Source organism: Cucurbita moschata, unplaced genomic scaffold (genome assembly GCF_002738365.1).
Source record: "Cucurbita moschata cultivar Rifu unplaced genomic scaffold, Cmos_1.0 Cmo_Scf00044, whole genome shotgun sequence".
Taxonomy (NCBI): domain Eukaryota; kingdom Viridiplantae; phylum Streptophyta; class Magnoliopsida; order Cucurbitales; family Cucurbitaceae; genus Cucurbita; species Cucurbita moschata.
The window spans coordinates 2,799,696-2,818,648 of NW_019268560.1; the positions used below are offsets into that span (position 1 = coordinate 2,799,696).

At 37.5% G+C, this 18,953-nt stretch overlaps 4 protein-coding genes across 4 annotated transcripts; 1 reads left to right on the forward strand and 3 right to left on the reverse strand.

Annotated features, from left to right (window-relative positions):
• The first annotated feature begins 644 nt into the window (after nt 1-644).
• Nucleotides 645-2,311, forward strand: LOC111434135 (D-aminoacyl-tRNA deacylase-like). The gene is made up of 8 exons (XM_023071453.1): nt 645-829; nt 903-994; nt 1,099-1,165; nt 1,260-1,290; nt 1,387-1,527; nt 1,623-1,648; nt 1,742-1,797; nt 1,893-2,311. The coding sequence occupies exons 1-8, from the start codon at nt 689-691 to the stop codon at nt 1,921-1,923; spliced, it is 585 nt and encodes a 194-aa protein (XP_022927221.1). The 5' UTR covers nt 645-688; the 3' UTR covers nt 1,924-2,311.
• Nucleotides 2,312-2,373: 62 nt separating this feature from the next.
• Nucleotides 2,374-8,273, reverse strand: LOC111434128 (negative regulator of systemic acquired resistance SNI1). Its single transcript, XM_023071441.1, has 15 exons — nt 8,044-8,273; nt 7,721-7,787; nt 7,523-7,616; nt 7,350-7,421; nt 7,162-7,251; nt 6,825-6,896; nt 6,526-6,607; nt 6,406-6,455; nt 6,023-6,235; nt 5,878-5,948; nt 5,716-5,785; nt 5,291-5,356; nt 4,907-5,059; nt 3,648-3,781; nt 2,374-2,769 (listed from the first exon to the last, which is right to left on the reverse strand). Exons 1-15 carry the CDS (start codon nt 8,147-8,149, stop codon nt 2,697-2,699), a joined length of 1,413 nt encoding a protein of 470 aa, XP_022927209.1. The 5' UTR covers nt 8,150-8,273; the 3' UTR covers nt 2,374-2,696.
• Nucleotides 8,274-8,877: 604 nt separating this feature from the next.
• Nucleotides 8,878-10,809, reverse strand: LOC111434130 (NAC domain-containing protein 73-like). Its single transcript, XM_023071446.1, has 3 exons — nt 10,423-10,809; nt 10,159-10,348; nt 8,878-9,696 (listed from the first exon to the last, which is right to left on the reverse strand). Exons 1-3 carry the CDS (start codon nt 10,546-10,548, stop codon nt 9,089-9,091), a joined length of 924 nt encoding a protein of 307 aa, XP_022927214.1. The 5' UTR covers nt 10,549-10,809; the 3' UTR covers nt 8,878-9,088.
• A 3,637-nt stretch (nt 10,810-14,446) lies between these two features.
• On the reverse strand, nt 14,447-18,084 carry LOC111434123 (receptor-like protein kinase HSL1). The gene is made up of 2 exons (XM_023071437.1): nt 15,249-18,084; nt 14,447-15,145 (listed from the first exon to the last, which is right to left on the reverse strand). The coding sequence occupies exons 1-2, from the start codon at nt 17,860-17,862 to the stop codon at nt 14,754-14,756; spliced, it is 3,006 nt and encodes a 1,001-aa protein (XP_022927205.1). The 5' UTR covers nt 17,863-18,084; the 3' UTR covers nt 14,447-14,753.
• Between the last annotated feature and the right edge of the window lie 869 nt (nt 18,085-18,953).

The following is an 18,953-nucleotide window of genomic DNA, read 5'->3' on the forward strand; positions in this document are numbered from 1 at the left end:
AGAAGAGTGATGATATGCATAGATCAATCAATTCATGGTAGCATTGTAGAATGAAATGAAATTAAGAAAAAGGTGTGCAAATTGGGAGATAATATGAGCTTAAAGAACAATGTCGTTAATGTTACATGACTGCAAGCAACGTACGAACAAGTGGAAGCTCCGCAGCTTGAAACCCAATGGAAGACTTCAACCCAATAAACAACTTCGTGTTGCAGAGGGATGATAAAAGTGATGGGCCGAAGCCTGTTAGGCACCCATGAAGGAGATCTGGTTACCCCAACAAGTTTGGAACCCCGCATTTAAATGAATTTAAATCAATTTAATCCTAGTTTAAGAGTGTTTAATAAGATTTTAAATTTTAAGAATTATATAGATTTTTAACTTTTAATTTTATGTTCATCTTCAAATTTCAAACTTATGTATATAATAGGTCATTTTCTATGCAAAAGTTCAATTTAGATTCATCATCTCCATGTGGGATGATTCCAAAATAAAGGATTTACAACGAAAAAAAAAACTTGGTTTGCATAAATTAATTTTCAAAATAATAAATAGAATTAAATGTTTTAAGATTGATTAAAAAAAGCTCCAAATGTTTGTTACTCCCAATTTTTGCATATAAAAAAAAATATAAAAAGTAATATTTTGAGTATTTTCACCACAATTTAACAAAATCCCAAGAACAAGAATGAACAGCGTAGCATACCTGCCATTGTTCGCAGCCAGCGTAGGTACGAAGCGAACCACAGTGTTCAGCAACAAAAGGAAAATACAGCCGATTAGATCCATGAGAGCTGTTGTTCAGAGAGTCGCCTCTGCAAGCGTCGAGGTCTCTTATCTCTCCCTCTTTTTCCCTCTCTATGCATTTCTGAGTCGCCGGGGTGAGATACTGCATTTCGCAGGTCGATGGCCGCACCGTTTCAGAGATTGGGCCGGGCCTCCTCGTGCTCGTCGGCCTTCATGATTCCGACTCCGAATCCGACGCCGAATACATGTAATCTACTCTTCCCGTCTCTCTTTTCTGTACTAATTCCATGCTCGATGAAAGCATCTTTTGTTATCACAAAGCTACTTCCTCCTTTTCAAATTGGGTTTCAGATGCCGTAAGGTCCTAAATATGAGGTTGTTTCCAAATCAGAGTACCGGCAAAGCTTGGGACTTAAACGTAATAACTATATATACACTCCTTGCTTCCCTATTCCGAAAAGCAAAAGCTTCGGGATGATTTGCTTTACCATTTTCCTTGATATTTGTTGCAGGTAATGCAGAAAAACTACGAGGTTCTATTAGGTAAGTGAAACGAGGTTCTCTAAAAACTTTGTTCCTTGACTGTGAGTTAGATAGAGTCAATCCACTTATTAACTATACCCGGTGGATGGCAACCAGTTAGTCAGTTTACACTGTATGGAATGTTGAAGGGCAACAAGCCGGACTTTCATGTGGCAATGCCTCCCCAAAGAGCCAAACCCTTCTATGCTTCTGTGGTCGAGAGGTTCGGTAAATACTACACCCCAGATGCGATAAAAGGTAATCTATGCTCTTCTTCCTTCCCCTAATTTCAAGTTCAGTCTCTTCCAAAGAGTGTTCTGAATGTCGTCTATGTTCCCTTCTCCTGTGGGCAGATGGAGTGTTTGGAGCAATGATGAAGGTAATCTCACTATGCTCAGTTTTGAATTCCAAGTAAGCTCGCTATTAACTGGATTACAAAATTCTGATATTTTGGTCACTTATGTTTGAGAAGGTCAATTTGGTGAATGATGGCCCAGTCACAATGCAGATCGAGTCCCAACCGTCTAAGTAAGCAACTCAACCAGCTTATGAGCCCTTCTGCCAGCTGCAGGGTGTTCTGGAAAATGGTAATTTGACAGTGATTTTCGTAACTTTCATTTCAGGAATATGGTTGAAGCTTCGGAAGGCTCCTAATAGGTTACTATTGAATTCTACAATTTAAGATCTGGCAGCGATTCTTTGTCGGCTTACAAGCTGAAGATTTGCTCGATGGGATGACAGAATTCTTTTCATCTAATAAGTGGAAATGTCCTTTCGTTGGTGCTATCTACTAATTTCTACCAGTTGGCCGTGGGGTTGTGTGCTGATTTACTCCTATGACAATATCGAAATTTGTTTCTCGTACCTTTCGATTTCAGAGATCAGAGCAAGCCGCAAAGGCTTTGCTAAGAACCCTTGATTGGTTTTAGACCTATTCAATTCTAATCCTCTTAGCTTAAACTTACAAAACATCAGCAAAATCCAGACTCAATAACCAGTATGAACTAATTTACAAGATGCAAATAAAGTACATCGTTGTCTTTGTATTCTCTGCAAAGACTTTTGGAGGGTGGTTAGCTCACGTAAAATAAACCCGTTATGAAGCATGAAGCCAAATATTTTTAATGTATAAAATATCCGTACTCTTGAATGTGCGATGAGCATTGAATATCCTAATCAAGTGGGCAGAGCACATTGGACTAATGCTATATGATCTACTCAACTTAGTTAAGATAAACTCTGAAATGGGAATTTTCTAACCTGTACATGACACATCTTCATTATGCCAAATATCTCAAAATATTACTTTTCTCTTCATCTACCATTGCCTTCGACAAGAGGATCGCTGCTGCTGCTAATAGGTCTTGACCATGCATATTATGAGATCTCTGAGAGCAAACATCTCAAGAAGTGATTTCATTCGAGACTTATGATCTTCTGGAGAGGATTGTTGCAGCTACAAATATGGCCTCTTTTGCACACGAGGAAATTTCCAACTGCCTGCGTTATGACATTTATCTTAAGAAAGGGTAGACATGAAGTCGAAAATCTACTTCATAAGATTTTAGTATATGTGATGCAACAAGTCAAGACCCAAGTTAGAAAAATCAACCTACATCCTCGAAAGCCAACTTGAAAATAACTAGATCATGACGTGATAGATTCAATCCTCTCGACTCTGACATGTTGCACTGAAAAAAAAATGGAAGAAAGGAGAACCTAAATAGCCACAACTAAGATAGCAGTGATGCTAGATATATTTTTCAGAGTTCTCACTCGTGTTAAATGTGACTCCACCTTGTCCCTACCAATTCTGTTGTTTGGACCTTCAGTTTCCAGATTTAACAAGGTTCATGGAGCTCATAGCAATTAAGGTCTCATATAGTTGTTTTAGGACTGATTGTAGTCATCGTCTATAAGGATAAGACAAGAACCAAATTGTCATGACCGAAACTCGTAGTAGCATATAAATCAGAGGTTTTTCCAGTATCGACAAAAACAGAAATAAACATGTTGAACGACAATGTAAATACAATGAAATTTGAAGTTAAACTACAAATTGACGTTCAGTTGTCACGCTTGCAAGGGTCGTGCATTAGACATGGAGAGACACATGGATAGTGGAATTCCATTCACTTCCAGCGGCAATACCAAAAGATCAGAGGAATGGTTCCTTAATTTGGCAGAAATATGCTGACGTGAAATATAAAGCTTGCCCGTGGGCAGGCAAACGTCTAAGCGTAGACATATTGGCCGAGATACACACACACACACACACATATATATTAAGTTTGACAAGTCATAAATAAAATGCAGCCAAATAACATGGAGACAGAAAGACAATGGAATCCGTAGAAGATAAAAGATGAGAAACTTACTTGTCCAATTTCCGCAGGCAATTAAAAACTGATATCAAATTCTTGCAAGTTTCCTCGACCGAACCGCCCGCCAGTTGTTCTTTGGAATCGGGGAGGCCTTCACCCATTTGCTTAGTGGAGAGAAACAGAAAAGCCTGAAGAATAATGGCCAAACTCAGTAAGGTTCCCGAACTAATTATGGCTTCTACTAACTACTGCCAATAGATTACAAGCTATTACACATAACATACGATAAGACAATCATTTAATCCAGAAGGTGCATGGCAGCAACTATATCTCTTAGTACTTTCTCCCCCCCCACCCCACCCTCCTCTAATAATAATCATAATGTTGATAAGGAAGACATCTGCTGAAAGGTCTATGCTAGGCGTTAAGGTTTAAGAGAACACATGAAAGCTCTCCAAATAGCCAAAAGATAAAAATAAAAGAGAGCGTATTGCTTTAAGTGTTGGCAATAACTGCCTTAAGGGATGCATGAAGCTGGAATCTTTGCCCAATCCCCAACCATCTCTTCAGTCCACCAAAAATCTAAAAAAGTTTAAAGCCAGAAGTAGGATTTTCAGGGTAGGGACGGTGACCATTTGAAACCAGAAGTTTCCAGGGCTGAAGAGCGTATACGAAATAATAAAAAGTACCCCCACTCAAATTTCCCAAAGGTTCAAAGAAGTACAGTCATTAAAGAGGCAACCCAAGTTTTCTCAATCAGCTGGCTGCACACTAAACACATCTACGAGGGTAAAGAACCATGGAAAGTGTATTTTTGTACTCTCTAATTTGCACTACAAAGCAATACTCTTCGTAATTAAGAGGCACGAAGGCCTATGCACACATCTATATATGATCTTGTTATCACTTCCGAAGATTTAGTACCAAAAAGTTCAGGAAGTTGAATAAAAAACGATGATTATAAATCTATAATGATATGTGAACCTTTAAAATAATCCAACAGATATTTAGCATAAATTGAAAATTGAGAAACTATATCTCATTCAAGTACTCATGAAGAACTAGTCAATAGAACATGGATTATCATGTTCCCACAATGGGTCCTTAACAGCTAGTATGAAAAACCTTTTCACTAAGTATTGATGAAATTTATCTCATTTTACAAGCAGAAAGCACCGACAAGACAAGAAGCTGTCAACATTGTAAATAAGAATTTCAAACATGCTGCAAAGTCATCAAAGCAACCATTAGCAGCATTGCAGTGGGTCCAATTACAATTGAGTTTGTTATACATGTGACGAGAAGTGAATCACCTGAAAACCATGTGCTAATAAAAGATGAATTGCATGTGCACCAATCTTCTTAGTAATACTTTTAGCACTGGAGCTGTTTGAAATACACTTCAATACTCCAGAGAAGGTTGCATCTTCTGCAGGAACATTAGACCTCCTAGTACGAACAGAAGGCTGCAAATTGCAAAATACATTAATAGCTGTATTGTTTAATATTTTATGTACTGTGTGTGTGTGTGTGTGTATGTTAGATAATGCGCCACAGCACCAGTACAATCGAAATTATACTCGGTAATTATTGCAGACACTTAAAGAAATAATTTGGGCTAATATAATCAAATACATCTATAATAACCGAGTAGGAGCATTATTAAGTTACTCTGACGGTGCAGATCAAAGATATACCTTGGAGATGTATTTCCAGAAAAATTGCACGATTATTTCCAGTTTCCATTTTGAGTCCTTGAAGGCCTGCAAACAAAAAATTACAAGATCATAATACTATTAACACGTTGAAGAACTTGAAGCATAGGACTAAAAATAAGGTGAAAAAGCCTTGACAAAGTTGTATGCAAACTGACAAGGAAATTCATTAGTAAGAGAAAATAATCATGAAGTTAACAGGGGAAGCATATAGATATTTTTGCTGCGTTGACAAATGAACCTCCAGTCTACACAACCTATGCATGACTCAGAATATCATGCAAGGAAAACAGGCTGTATAATGTTTCTCTATCACTTGCCACTATATGGTTCACTCTTACTGATTGGATAAATTAAGAAAAGCATATAGTTCCAAGCAAGAGAAGAATAAAATTTGGTGATGCAACCTGAAGAAATGGTGACAGAATGTTTTTATCATATGTCAGTTCATCTTGAATAATCTCTGCGAGCGGGGTTCTGAAATCCCACCAAAAATATTTTTAGAAAATAATCCCTGTTCTAAGAAGAGAGCATATACTGCAGGAAAAAGAAAATAAAGAAACTAGTACCTCACACCATCAGCCCTTGTAGTATGACCTAGCATATCCGCATTCTTTTTTGAGGAATCAAGCTCCATTACCTATACCAGTTCTCCATTCAGAGCAGTAATAAAAAATAGCAATACTTGGATGACCAAATTGCCAGAATACCTACCATTACCATGAGTTTCAGCGTGGCAGCACATGTTATCCTTCCAAAATGAAGAAACGCAGTGGCCAAAGCAGTATCAATAGCTTCATGTTGTTTCACCATAGAAGTCCCAGAATATGGGACAGCATTGTCATATTCAGCAAGATATTGACCCAACCCACACAGGGTAGTCACACAATCCTTCATTAATCCTTTGTAGTTCATTTTCCTTGAACACTAAAGAAGAAATAGAATTTAAATACAACTAAAATAGGGGCTTCCAGCATGCAAGTTGGTAGACCAAAAAGAAGCTTCCATTGTAAGTGCAATACAATAAAATGGAGAATCGACATGTGTATCATAAATAATAGTGTTACAGCAGGGTGTAAAAATTGTTGACATCATACCAGAATTGTGTTAAGCGAAGAGTCCCGTACAAAGCTCCAGATCATGCTTTCTGCATGCGAACAAACTTCTTAATTACCTAGCCTTTTACGAGGGGATGACTTATGGACATAGTAGGTTACCTGTGTACATTTGGTTTCGAGGCACAAAATCTCCTTCAAGGACACTGACAAGATAATGAAACAATAACATGTTACTTAGGACCTGCAACAAATTTAAGAAAAGTAGTTGGCAACGAGACTAGAGAAATGATTAAAGCTGCTTAAATTTCCAATCATCCCCTTTTAAGTTATATTATCACTTGCAAGGAGGAAAAAAAAAACCATGGAGTTCATATTTTAATAACTTATATTCAGGTCCCCTCGTGAATTCATAATTGTGGTTGCACTAACTCTTTTCAAAGACAAAGCAAGGAGAAAACCTTGGTATCTGGTGCTTGGAAATTTTCAAAATCGGAGACTTCAGCAAGGCCTTGCAGAAGTAGATGAAAACCCTGCGCACCACAGAAATTTCATTGAAGACTGAATAGTACATGCAGGAAGGATGAATTCCATAAGCATATCAATTCAATACTTCGAAGTTACAGTACATAGTCAACTAGCTCAATCTAAACTTTCTTTCGTACTGAAAAAAAAAAAAGAAAGAAGAGAAACTAGATGACAAGCACTTATAAGTTATATCAGTAAACGTGGTGCAATCTAGAGATCATTCAATCAGGCAGACAGTGTTATAGGGGGAGTTTGGAAGGCAAAACTGACAGGGGGATCAATTAGTCCGCCAGTGAGATCATTTGCGGTTGCCCTCTCACTATCTGAAATGTCAGTGCCTAGAACAAATGGACTCCAAGCCTACAAAAGAAACACAACAATTACTCGAAAATGAAAACAAAGTATCACGCTTACATGATTTAGAGAATGAACACACAAAAATGTAATGCTAGTAATACCTCCTGAAGCACAACTAACTCATGGGGCATACTGGAATCACTGGCATTCGTCATATACACTCTAGGGAATTCCTGTAGTAAAATAAAAGAGTCAAACTCACACATAATGCAGAGAGAGAAAGAGAGTTTGCTATGTACAAACCGATATATGGAAAAGGGATAGCTCTGAGTACCAAGTCTAACTCGTTCAAAAGCTGGCAACTTGTTGTAATCAGTTCGAGGGAATTCCCGAACCTCAAGATTTTGAAAATTGCTTCACACATTTTGCTTCGTGACAAAATTCCACGTAATTACAACGTCAGGTCAGCATGTTAGAGAAGATTATTATTACAATTTCAATATGTGATTTGAAACAGGAAGAAGAAGTTTACAGTGTCGGTGGCGATTTATTTTCTGGCAAAAGTGAAGCCGCACGAACAGCTTCGAGAAAAGCAATTCCTGATTATGAACATCTTGATCAATGCAACGAAAACGAAAACAAGTAATTTTCTTCCGACTGATACATTAGGGCTTCCATTGAAAAGAAGGTTTATTTTCAAATCAAGCACAACTGAAACACACTCCACAAAGAGTATTCACTAAAGAGTCCTCCAGATCATCAGAAGAAAATCGATTGCTCTTCTCATAGTTCCGAGCAGTTTTCAGAGTCCAAACAGAAATGAACAAAACTCAAATTCTAAAATGAAGATCGTACTGTCATCGTCCGCGTCTCGAGTGTGTTTAGTAGCTTCGGATGCGTCGAGAATAGCCAAGGTATTCGCCTCGATCGCCCCTCGAACGCCGCTGCTAGGTTTCTCCATTGCTTTGCCGGCCTCTGGTGGAACTGCTCACAAAAACGATAGCGAAGTTCAAAAGGAGAGGGCAGACCGGCCCGTGCTGCTAGTTGTCCCGCCAAATTCCCAAGCGGGGAATCCAGAAACCCAGAAAATGAAAATGATGTTTGAAATCTTGTGATTTGATATTAAATGGAAATGGAAAAGAGGCGAACGGTTTAAATCGGTCGAGGAGTGTTCAAAAACCGGTCCAAAACGAAAACCGAACCATGTGGACAGAGAATCGAGCCCGACCGGAGCACTTGCCTGGTTAGAGTTGATTGAGCTGAATGTAAACTGAGTTGGGCATGTGAGACTTAGAACACAAATGTGCAACACCTGCTAGTAAGTCCGCTGATTAAAACTTGAGTCACTACTTATACGAGCGACAATATGCTCAAGTTTCTGACTTACTTTTTTTAAAATATTTTGAAATTGATTAAAAAAAAAAAGCAATGTTACAAAATAATAAGTAAGAGTACAGAAAATTAGAAAGTTAATAAGCAAAAGATTTACAAACTAATTTATACATGGTAAGAAGCTTATGATCATATTAGCAGTCTTTGTACATTTTTAATCTCATAACAACTGTCGCTGTTCAACGTAAAATGAGTATATATATATATATATATATATATATATATATATATATACACACACATATGTATATATATACACGCCGATCTTCATCTTATTTTCCCCCTTCTTGTTTCTCGTCCTTCTCGAGCGACCTTTTATCTTATTACTTCATTTTTTTTTTTTTTCTCGTATCTAATAATAACTTATTCGATTGTTACATCACAACAATAAAATAAAATATAAAAAAATTACCCAAAAAAGAAGGAAAAATGAGTAGAGAAAGAAACCAACCACCAAATATTGCAGTTACGAAATTCTGTTGGGTGAAATTTTTTTAGTGGGGATATGTCAGAGTTTCCTGTCGGGTTTTCTTGTGGTTGTGTCGGGCGGCGGGAACCGAATGAAGGAAGAACCGTCGCCGGTGCGGACTAAATTGGGTAATAACTGAGGTACGGGGGATTCGGAGTGCTGGTCGAAACTAATGAAATTAGTGGAGGCGGCGTTGTAATAATCGACAAGGGTGGCGGGGGAGGGATCTGGGTGGTGGTGGTGGTTGGTGGCGGCGGCGGCGGTTTTGAATTTGATTTCTGATTGGAGGAGGGCGTTGTTAGTGGTGGTGGAGCTGCACTGTCGAGGCTGGGTTTGGTAAAAGACCTTGGAGACAACTACTTCGCCGTCTTTTTCTTCCTCGTTGTTGCCGAGGTGGTATTGGTGCATCACCCAGTTGGTCTTTTCGGGCTTTCTTTGCCGGCCGTAGTTGGTGTAGAGTACAAGGATTTTCTTGAATCCTTTCACGGCGCCTCCGACCAAAACGGGCCGGGTTTTGCCCGTCTTGTGCCAACGTGTCTCGTTGCCTTCCTCGTCGGTGTGGACTTTGCGGCGTTTTCTTGTTCCGGTTGTGTACGCCTTCGATGGTCGATGGAAAAAGTGCCGGATTTGCCCGTCTTTCCTTACTCCTGCCCAAGTATCAAACATTTTTTACTTATTTTTATTAACTCAAAATTTAGTGTATTAGACGAACACTACTCTATCAATGATATGATATTGTCCACTTTTGAGTGGAAGCTCTGATGGCTTTGCTTTCGGCTTTCTCAAGAGGCCTCTAATACTAATGGAGAGAGTATTCTTTGTTATAAATCCATAATCATTCTCTAAAATAACTGAGGTGGGACTTCCATCGTCCAACATATGAACTCAATGAGAGAGTTTGAAATTTAAAAATGATAAGATCACAGTAAATATTTGAATAGTTTTGAAAGGGAAGAAAATAATAAAAGAACCAAACATCATAATAAAATTTTAATTTAATTTTAAAATTTTGTTATATTTATAACAATGTCCCTAATAAGTTTTAAAATTTTGGATTTGGTATTTAATAAGCCATTAAATTTGTAAAAATTTAGAAGATGGTACGGTACCTGGAAGCTTCTGAGGGTGAGTATAGCAAATCCCATTTTCGCCTTCGAGAGTAGGGATGAACTCATCAATAAGGGGATGAAGCTTACGGGCATCAGAGATGGCCTTAGCCTCTAAGTGCTCGAGAATTTCTTGATCGGTTGGGTCAAATTTGACTCCAGCTGGTAGCCCAGGAAGATCATGAATCCCAGCCTTCAATTCAACATCATTTAAATTCATTCAACTAAACCATCAATAATGAGTATGATATCAATTTATAGACGTACCTGGTCTTGCAACTGAATGGGATGGCCACAGGATGGGCATCGGAGGGGTGCGGGGAGGACGACCGAGGCTAATTGGTGAAGAGAGGCAGACGACTCGTCGTCGTCCGACCCACTGCACCAACTCATGATGTCTCCGCTGCTTTGTGTTTATTATTGGAAGCTAAGCTAATCCCCCGTCCAACATAAGAACAAAAAGGAGCATATGATTGACTTCCTTCCGCTTTGGCTTCGCCTATTATTTGTGTTCTTCAACTTTTAACACCCAACACAACAACCACCTCGTTCAGACATGTCGGGGGAAGGAATTTTCCTTCTTTTTTATGAATTAATTTTGCTTCCAAGCTCTGAACTTGAGAGAGATTAGGTTAGACGTAAAAAGAGAGAAGGAGAGAAGAAGGAAAACAAAAAAATAAAGGAGTTTTCTAGAAATAGGAAAAAGGTTGCTTCGACGTCAAGTCTCCTCATGCTTGCGTATCTACACATACATATGACACCATCAAATTACTCATTATATACCAATAATTTTGGTTCAAAAGATAAGACTTTTAAAGTCTGTAAATATGTTTTGAAAAAAGAAATGATTCATATAAACTCTCTCCGTCTTTGATTTTAGTTTAGTATTTTTTTACTTATAAACTCATGATCTCTCAATAATCTCCGACAATCCTCTCTTTTAAAAACATACATTATAGCACCTCTACTGAGATTCTTTGTTAGCCAATGTGAGATTAGTTCTCTCAGTAATCCTTACTACAAACAAAGTATACTATAGAGTATCTCTCTCCTTCTTTGGAGCTCTACATAAGTCATGATTGTTGGATGGAAATGTCCCGTTAATTTAGGGAATGGGCATGGGTTTATAATCAAATAATACACTCTCCTCTCCGTTGGTACGAGGCTTTTTGGGGAAGCCTAAAGCAAAGCCATGAGAGCTTATGCTTAAAGTGGACAATATCATACCATTGTGAAGAGTCGTGTGACAATATCATACCATTGTGGAGAGTCGTGTTCGTCTAACAATGATATGAGACTACTACTTCCCATAATAATGTTCGAGAACATTGTGCGATGGGGAAGAGTGGAGATGGGGCAAAATGGGATTCTTTGAGAGAAGTGGAGGGATGAGTTTCACCATCTTTTAGATGAAAAGAAGGGTGGGTTATTGTAATTAGGGTATGGGGGATAGAGGGGGGAGGCAGCTGCAGTGTCAAAGTTGGAGTAAGATGAAAGGCTTCTTCTATTGTAATATTGAATGTACAAAAGGGGGAGGAAATTACGTAAAAAAGACTGCAAAAAAGAAAGAGTATTCAAATAATCTGACCTCCAATCATCCAACCTGTATACTTCTATATCTCTTCCTTTACGTCCACTTCTCCACCTCAAGCAAGGTATCCTTCTTCATCCTGTCCAATTTGTTTTAATACCACCTTTTTTGTTATTATTATTATTTTTTTTTAGGGGAATTTAAAAGTGGAAATAATGTAAAATGGATTTATGGAATGTTAGGCTTCGGCGTGATTAATGTTTGGAGGTTATTATTATTAGTGGCATGCCTAAAATTGATTGCTTACCATACCATAACTTGCACGTATTCAATTTTAGATCCAACTTAGTTTGAATGTTTGGATTGATTCGATTGATGTCTCGAGAATGTAAGTAAAGTTCACAACTCAACCCAACCCTCTATTTTTCATTGGGATGGATTGGATTATCGGGTTGTTCTTTTTTTTTATTTTATTATTTTAAAAAATCATATTTATTTACGATATATGTTACATTAATAACTACAAGTCACCTTGCATTATATTCTTAATTTTCGTAATCATTTTAAGAGTAAGGTAGAGTTAGGTTGAGTTGTAACCCTATTTTTTGATTAGTTGGATTGATCCGATAAAAAAATATTAACCCACAAACCGACCTAAATTTTTAGTTTTCTAAAATTTCTTCTCAACCCAAATATATATATATATGGATTGGGTTGTCGAAGTTCAACGAGTTCTCAAATTGTATGTGTAACAGTGGTATCATAGCTAGCGATGAGTCTGAATCATTATAAATGGTATCATAGCCAGACATTGGAAGTGTGCCAACCTTCTCGTTGTTTCCTGAAAGGGGGTAGACACAAGGTGGTGTGCGAGTAAAGACGCTAGTCCCAAAAAGGGTAGAGGATTGTGATGTTACACATTGATTAGAAAGGAGAACAAAACACCATCTACAAGGGTATGAAAACCTTTCCCTAGCATACATTTTATCGAACTTAAATATGAAATATGTCTTTAATGGTTAAAAAGTAATTTCATATCAATTTTATATTTTTAAACCTAATTTTCAAAATTCAAACTGATATGTTGAAGAATTAAAAAAAATTGATATTTTTTTTTCAAAATTTCTTAAATTGACAACTGAATTCAATATTACACAAACTAAATTGACTTCTGCCATACCCTTAAATAATGGTTGATTGATATAAATGATGGTTGACTAATTCATTCAAACGCATTACAAAGTTAATTAAGTATTGGCAATTGAGTTCCATTTGAGGATGATTCATGTATTTAGCGTACTACGTTAAAATATTGACCTACATTACACAAACCTAAACTATTATTTACACATTAATTTAATATTGTGTACGAGGTAACTTAAAAAAAATAGATTAAATATAGAATTAAACAGATTGTATTCAGTCCATCAACTCTTTTCTTCCATTGTCTACGACATCATAGTCTAGATGTTTCTCACACTTGTCATCGCGAGTAACCATCTAAATACACGAACACGCAGGAGTCTATCGAGTTCGTGATTACAGTGATTGAATCCTTAATTAAGAATGTTACATTAATTCAAATTGATAAATTAAAAGTTTATGATGAAATTAGATTTGAAGTTTAAGTTTAATGTTTAAATGGGTGAATTGAAATCTTCTCTTTGGAGGTTGATATTTGATAACTTGCTCTTGGGCCTACACAGCCCATATAAAAGCCCATTATCAATAGGGTAATGTGGGCCTGTTGGGTTGCATTCCTTTTCTTTTCTTGGATTAAATTTTATAAAATAATAATAATAATAATAATAATAATAAAAAAATAAAATAAACCTTGAACTTTTTTGGTTTTAGGAAATCTTTTTATAAATGTTTTAAAACTATCCAACAATAATTTAAAAGAAAGTATAATAAATTAAAAATATTTATGAAAGAATGTTACGTGAAAAAATGAAAATAATGACACGAAAGACTTGTCGAATTTAAGTGTGCAATTCCAACCATTACCAAACTAATATCTACCGATAAGATATTCAAATTAAAATCTGTACGGTTTTTTTTTTTTTTTTAAATTTTAAATTGAGTTTCCACATGAATGAGCAGAATTGATTTTTAGGATAATATATATTAAACAAGTCAGGGCCCTTTAATTTTCAGGGTCCCATATTTAAAAATAAAGGCATATAATTCCCTTCACAGTAGGTAACACAAGTGAACCATTTATTTGTTTTGAAATAAATCATTCTTCTAGAAAAGGTCGCTTACTTCAAAATAAAAGAAAAAAAAAATGGGGTATTAATTGAAGATGGGAAGAGGCTACCAACTACGGCATGATCGTAGTCGGAGAAAATCATATGATTAGTTTTGTCAAGAAAAAAAAGTATGTTGTGATCCTAAACAAGTTAGCTACACAAGGCACTTAAAATGACCTGAACGAGAATCTAAATAGACAAGTGTCATGATGTAATCGAAAAGTAATGTGCATGATCTAACATACAAAAAAGTGTGCATTCAAGTCAAGCTGAAAGTAGGACGGTAGACCTTCAGTAAATAACAAATAAATGATAATAATAATATTCTTACTTTTATTTTAGTTATAAATTTTCAAACAGGGTGAAATTAATAAAGAAATATCCACTCACAACTATTTAAATAAATACAAATTCCAAAGTAAAATTATATAATATTTTTAGGGGGTAAAAAAAGGATGATAATGCGACACCATTGAAAAACACTAGTTGAATAAGCGTGATTAAATTTAAGAAACCAATAACGTTGTAAACTCTAATTGAAAAACCGTGGATAATAAATAAATTAAGCTTATCCAGATTTGTCGGAACGAGAAAAAGACAGGATTTTGGACGTTTTTGATGTCATCTAAACAGGCAGATTCTCTTCTGGATCTTCTCAAAAATACTTGAAGAAAAGAAAAACCTTACAATTCTTCGTATCAGCAAAGCAAACAAATTTACATATGATTTCAACAATGCTGCTGCTTCCTATGTCTTCTTCTTCCATTCAAGCAAACCAAACCCACCCAGAATATTGGAAGACATTGTGTTTTGTTCTACGCTACACTTCCCTGATCAGAGGAATCTTGGTAATAGTAAGGAGTTAGCTTCCCATCTTTATTGTTGGTTTTCAGTTGGTTCTCTGCCCCAACTTCTTCCAGCATTTTCACCACTTTTCTCATTGATGGCCGGTTGATGGGAAGAGGGCTGGTGCATAGCAGCCCAATGTTCAGCACTCTGCATATTTCTTCCTTGAAACACTTATCCAGTTTCGGGTTGATCACCTCGTCGATCCCGTCTTGATCCAATGTGAAACACACCCATTTCACCAGGTCTTTCTCCCCGAACACTGGATCGATCGGGAGCCTCCCGGTTATTAGTTCCAGGATCACCACGCCGAAGCTGTATATGTCGCTTTTTTCGTTGACACGGAGTGTGTAAGCATACTCTGCAATGCAAGATCCAGAAAGGACTATTATTAGATTGAGGATTAACCAAGGTATTTGGTTTTTAAATCAGACCAAGTTCAGTGACTAATTTGATTTACTAACCAGGCGCGATATAACCGCAAGATCCTGCGATTACCGACATGGATTTAGGCCCTTTCGCAGTTGAATCGATGACCTTGGCCACGCCGAAATCGGCTAACCGTGCTCCAAAATCGCTATCCAACAAGATATTGTTCGACTTAACGTCTCGATGAACAATTGGAGGGGTGCAATCGTGATGAAGATAAGAGAGTCCTTTTGCAGCATCTAAAGCTATCTTAAACCTGGTAGGCCAATCAAGCACTCCTTTTTTACTGCTATGAAGCAAATCTCCCAAGCTTCCATTAGCCATATATTCATAGACCAAAAGCTTGTAGTCTCTTGTAACACAGCAGCACCATAACTTCACAATGTTCTTATGCCTAATCTTTCCCAGAGTATTGATTTCGGCTTCGAATCCATAGTCTTGAAGAACTTGACCCTTCTCGACATCGCCGCCTTTTTCGCCCTCTTTCCTCGTCCCTCCGAACAGCTTCTTAACAGCAACGGCCTCGCCATTGTTGAGCACAACCTTGTAAACTTTACCAGAAGAGCCACTGCCTATGATGTTATCTTCATCCAGACAATCTAAGATCTCATATTCACGGAAATCCAACTTGTGGAAGGACATCAATGTCCATTTCCCCTTCTCCATTTCTCTCTTTGCCGCCTTAAACTTCCTGTATTTGAGGTAAAACCAGACGACGCCGATGATAAACACGATACCGGCGAGGAAGAAGATCGATAGCAACAACCAGAGAGAGCCTACGCTTTTAGCTTCTTCACCTTTGCTGTTGCACAAACTTCCCAAATGTCCACACAAATCTGGATTCCCTAAAAAGCTATTTCTGTAGATTTCCTTAGCTAAAAATGGGGGAAGCTCACCTGACAAGTGATTGTTCGATAGATTGAGCAGATTGAGCTTCAAATTCTGTAGTCCGACAGGGATGTTCCCAGAAAACATGTTTCCCGACAGATCAAGGTAATTGAGAACCGGCAAGTCCCCGATTTCTTCAGGGATTTCGCCGGTGAATCCATTGTTTGCCAAACTGAGTTCGTTCAGATTCTTCCACGACTTGATTCCACTGGGAAGTTCCCCAGAGAGTTCATTATTTCGAAGATCCAAGCTCGAAAGATGCCCAAGATTCACGAGACTCCCTGGTAATGACCCACTGAGTTTGTTATCAGTCGCTAGCAACTTTACAAGATTGTCCAGCCGTCCCATCTCCGCCGGTAATGTGCCGGTGAAGTTGTTCTTAGAGATGATGAAAATCGAAAGGTTCTTCGCAGTGGCTATGGCATCCGAAATATGCCCAGAAAATGAGTTACTCACCAGCTCCAACAAATACACATGTGGGAGCCCCCAAAAACCCGCCGGCACCTCGCCGGAAAATCGATTGTAACCCAATCGCACCCTCGTGAGACTTTTACACTCACCTAAACTCGCCGGGATCTCCCCGGAAAACTGGTTGTTAATCATCAGAAGTTCCTCCAACGCTCCCTTCTCACACAAATCCCCCGGGATTTCCCCCGAAAACTGGTTGTTAGAAACATCAATCCATCTCAATGGCGAGTTCTTTCCAAGATTTGGCGGTAAACCGCCAGTGAGACGGTTACTGAACAGCCTGAGTTCGTACAAACCCGGCGAGTTGGCAATGCTTTCCGGTAACTTCCCCTCAAACTTGTTCTCGTAGAGATTAAGACTCTCAAGCGGCAGCTGACACAGCTCATCCGGAATCGACCCAGTCAAACTGTTCATCGACGCGTCAAACAGTCGCAGTGAGGTCAGATTCGAAAACCCAGAAGGCAACTCACCGGTTAACGAGTTATTATACAACTCAATCTGAACCACGCTACTCAAATCCGTAAGCGACCTTGGAATCGGACCATAAAGATTATTCAACGCCAAGTCCAAATCAGTAAGCCGCTTCAACCGACCAAGAGAGTTCGGAATTTCCCCAATCAAATTACACTGAGTCGCCCAAAGCACCTCAAGATTCGTCAAATTCCCAAACTCCGGCGGGATCCGACTCGGCGCAAACGGGTTGTAAGACAGGTTCAACATCTTCAACGACGTAATATTACCGAGAAACGCCGGCATGGGTCCATCGAGAATATTAAAAACAAGAGACAAAACCTCCAACTTCCGAAACCGAGCGAAACTAGGCGGAACATCTCCGGAGAAGTTATTCCCAGTCAAATCCAAATAGCGAAGGTTGGGGAGATCGGCAATCGAACTCGGCAGCGCGCCGGTGAGGAGATTCTGAGAGAGGTCGAGATGCTGGAGACTGGAACAATCTGAAATAAGAGAGGGAAGGGACATGTTGATGGAGTTGTTGTAGAGGGAAAGGAATGAGAGATTCTGGAGGCGGCAGAGAAGGGTGGGGAATGGGCCGGCGATGTTGGTGTTGGAGAGGTCGAGGGAGTGGACGGAGTTGGTTTGAGGGTCGCAAGAGACGCCGTACCAGGAGCAGGGAGTGTGGTCGCGGTCGTTCCATGAACGGAGGGAGGAATCTGGGTCGTCGAGGGAGAGCTTGATGGTGTGGAGGTAAAGGCCTTCTTGGGTTAGAGAGAAGGAGAGGAGAGAAGGGTTTGAGAGGAAGGTGAAGAAGAAGAAGAAGAAGAAGAGGAGAAGCATTGCTGCGGTGCTTCTCTGATCTCTGAGTGTATGGAAATGGAAGTGGAAATTGAAATTGAGGGGTTTGGGGTTTAGGGTTTGGGAATGAATCTGGGAGAGGAGAAGTTTAAGGGAAGAAGAAAGGGTAGAGAGCTTTGGTTCAGAGCTCCTCCTGCACAGACCCAGAGACAGCGGCCATTAGAGAGAGCATGAAGAACATTTAATTTTTTAATTTTTAATTTTTTAATTTTTTTTTTGAACGGATAGACTTGGAAAATTTACAAAATTTGCTGGTTAAAATGGAAAAGTCTAATTTAACCTCCTCAGATTTATATATTCTGGAACTGAAAAAAAAAATGTAAATAAGCAAAAAATATTATTTTTTGTTCCAATAAACTAACAAAAATATTTTAAACCTCAAAGTTTTAAATTTTTAAAAATTTCAATAATACCTTTAAAAAAATTAAATAATTCAATAATATTTAAAATTAAAAAAAAAAAAAGTAAATAAGTTTGTTATAAAAATACCCCTAACTTTCAAAATATTTTAACTATAAAAAAATGTTTAAAAAAATACGGTTAGGAACCTTTTGAAAAAAATTCAAAAATACTTTATAATATTTAAAATAAATAAATATATAAAATTTTTATAAGTGTTTTTTAAAATATAGTACTAATGGTAAATTTGTTTTTAAAAATTTAAGGATATTATTAAAATTTTTAAAAATTCAAAAGTATTATTTAGACCAAATAAAATAGTATTTTTATTATTTTAATTTTTTTATTTTAAATAATATCTCATTGTCTTTCTATGTTTTTTTTTGTTTAATTTATTGGTCCCATTCTAAATTTTAGTTAAATGTGATACTTTTAAAATATTAAATTTAATTAGTGTATTTTGAAAAAGGGACTATTTTGATTCCTATTTACAGAATTTTAACACGAAAAAACTTAAACGGTAACTTTTAAAAAGTAACATGAACTAAAATTGACGTTTTGTAAGTACATAGACAACATTAAACCAAATTGAATATTTTAAAAATATTGGACTAAATTTAATTGACTAAATATTTGGAAAATAAATAGACTAAATAAACCAAAACTGAAAACAA

Coding starts and splice junctions, on each gene's coding strand:
- LOC111434123 (XM_023071437.1), bottom strand. CDS start 17,862: ATGCTTCTCCTCTTCTTCTTCTTCTTCTTCTTCACCTTCCTCTCAAAC. Junction 15,146..15,248: donor TTGCGGTTATATCGCGCCTG/GTTAGTAAATCA, acceptor CTTGCATTGCAG/AGTATGCTTACACACTCCGT.
- LOC111434135 (XM_023071453.1), top strand. CDS start 689: ATGAACAGCGTAGCATACCTGCCATTGTTCGCAGCCAGCGTAGGTACG. Junction 830..902: donor TCGCCTCTGCAAGCGTCGAG/GTCTCTTATCTC, acceptor TGCATTTCGCAG/GTCGATGGCCGCACCGTTTC. Junction 1,291..1,386: donor AAACTACGAGGTTCTATTAG/GTAAGTGAAACG, acceptor GATGGCAACCAG/TTAGTCAGTTTACACTGTAT.
- LOC111434128 (XM_023071441.1), bottom strand. CDS start 8,149: ATGGAGAAACCTAGCAGCGGCGTTCGAGGGGCGATCGAGGCGAATACC. Junction 6,236..6,405: donor CTTCGCTTAACACAATTCTG/GTATGATGTCAA, acceptor TTTCTTCTTTAG/TGTTCAAGGAAAATGAACTA. Junction 5,060..5,290: donor TCTGGAAATACATCTCCAAG/GTATATCTTTGA, acceptor TGCAATTTGCAG/CCTTCTGTTCGTACTAGGAG.
- LOC111434130 (XM_023071446.1), bottom strand. CDS start 10,548: ATGAGTTGGTGCAGTGGGTCGGACGACGACGAGTCGTCTGCCTCTCTT. Junction 10,349..10,422: donor CCATTCAGTTGCAAGACCAG/GTACGTCTATAA, acceptor GTTGAATTGAAG/GCTGGGATTCATGATCTTCC. Junction 9,697..10,158: donor TCACCCTCAGAAGCTTCCAG/GTACCGTACCAT, acceptor ATACTTGGGCAG/GAGTAAGGAAAGACGGGCAA.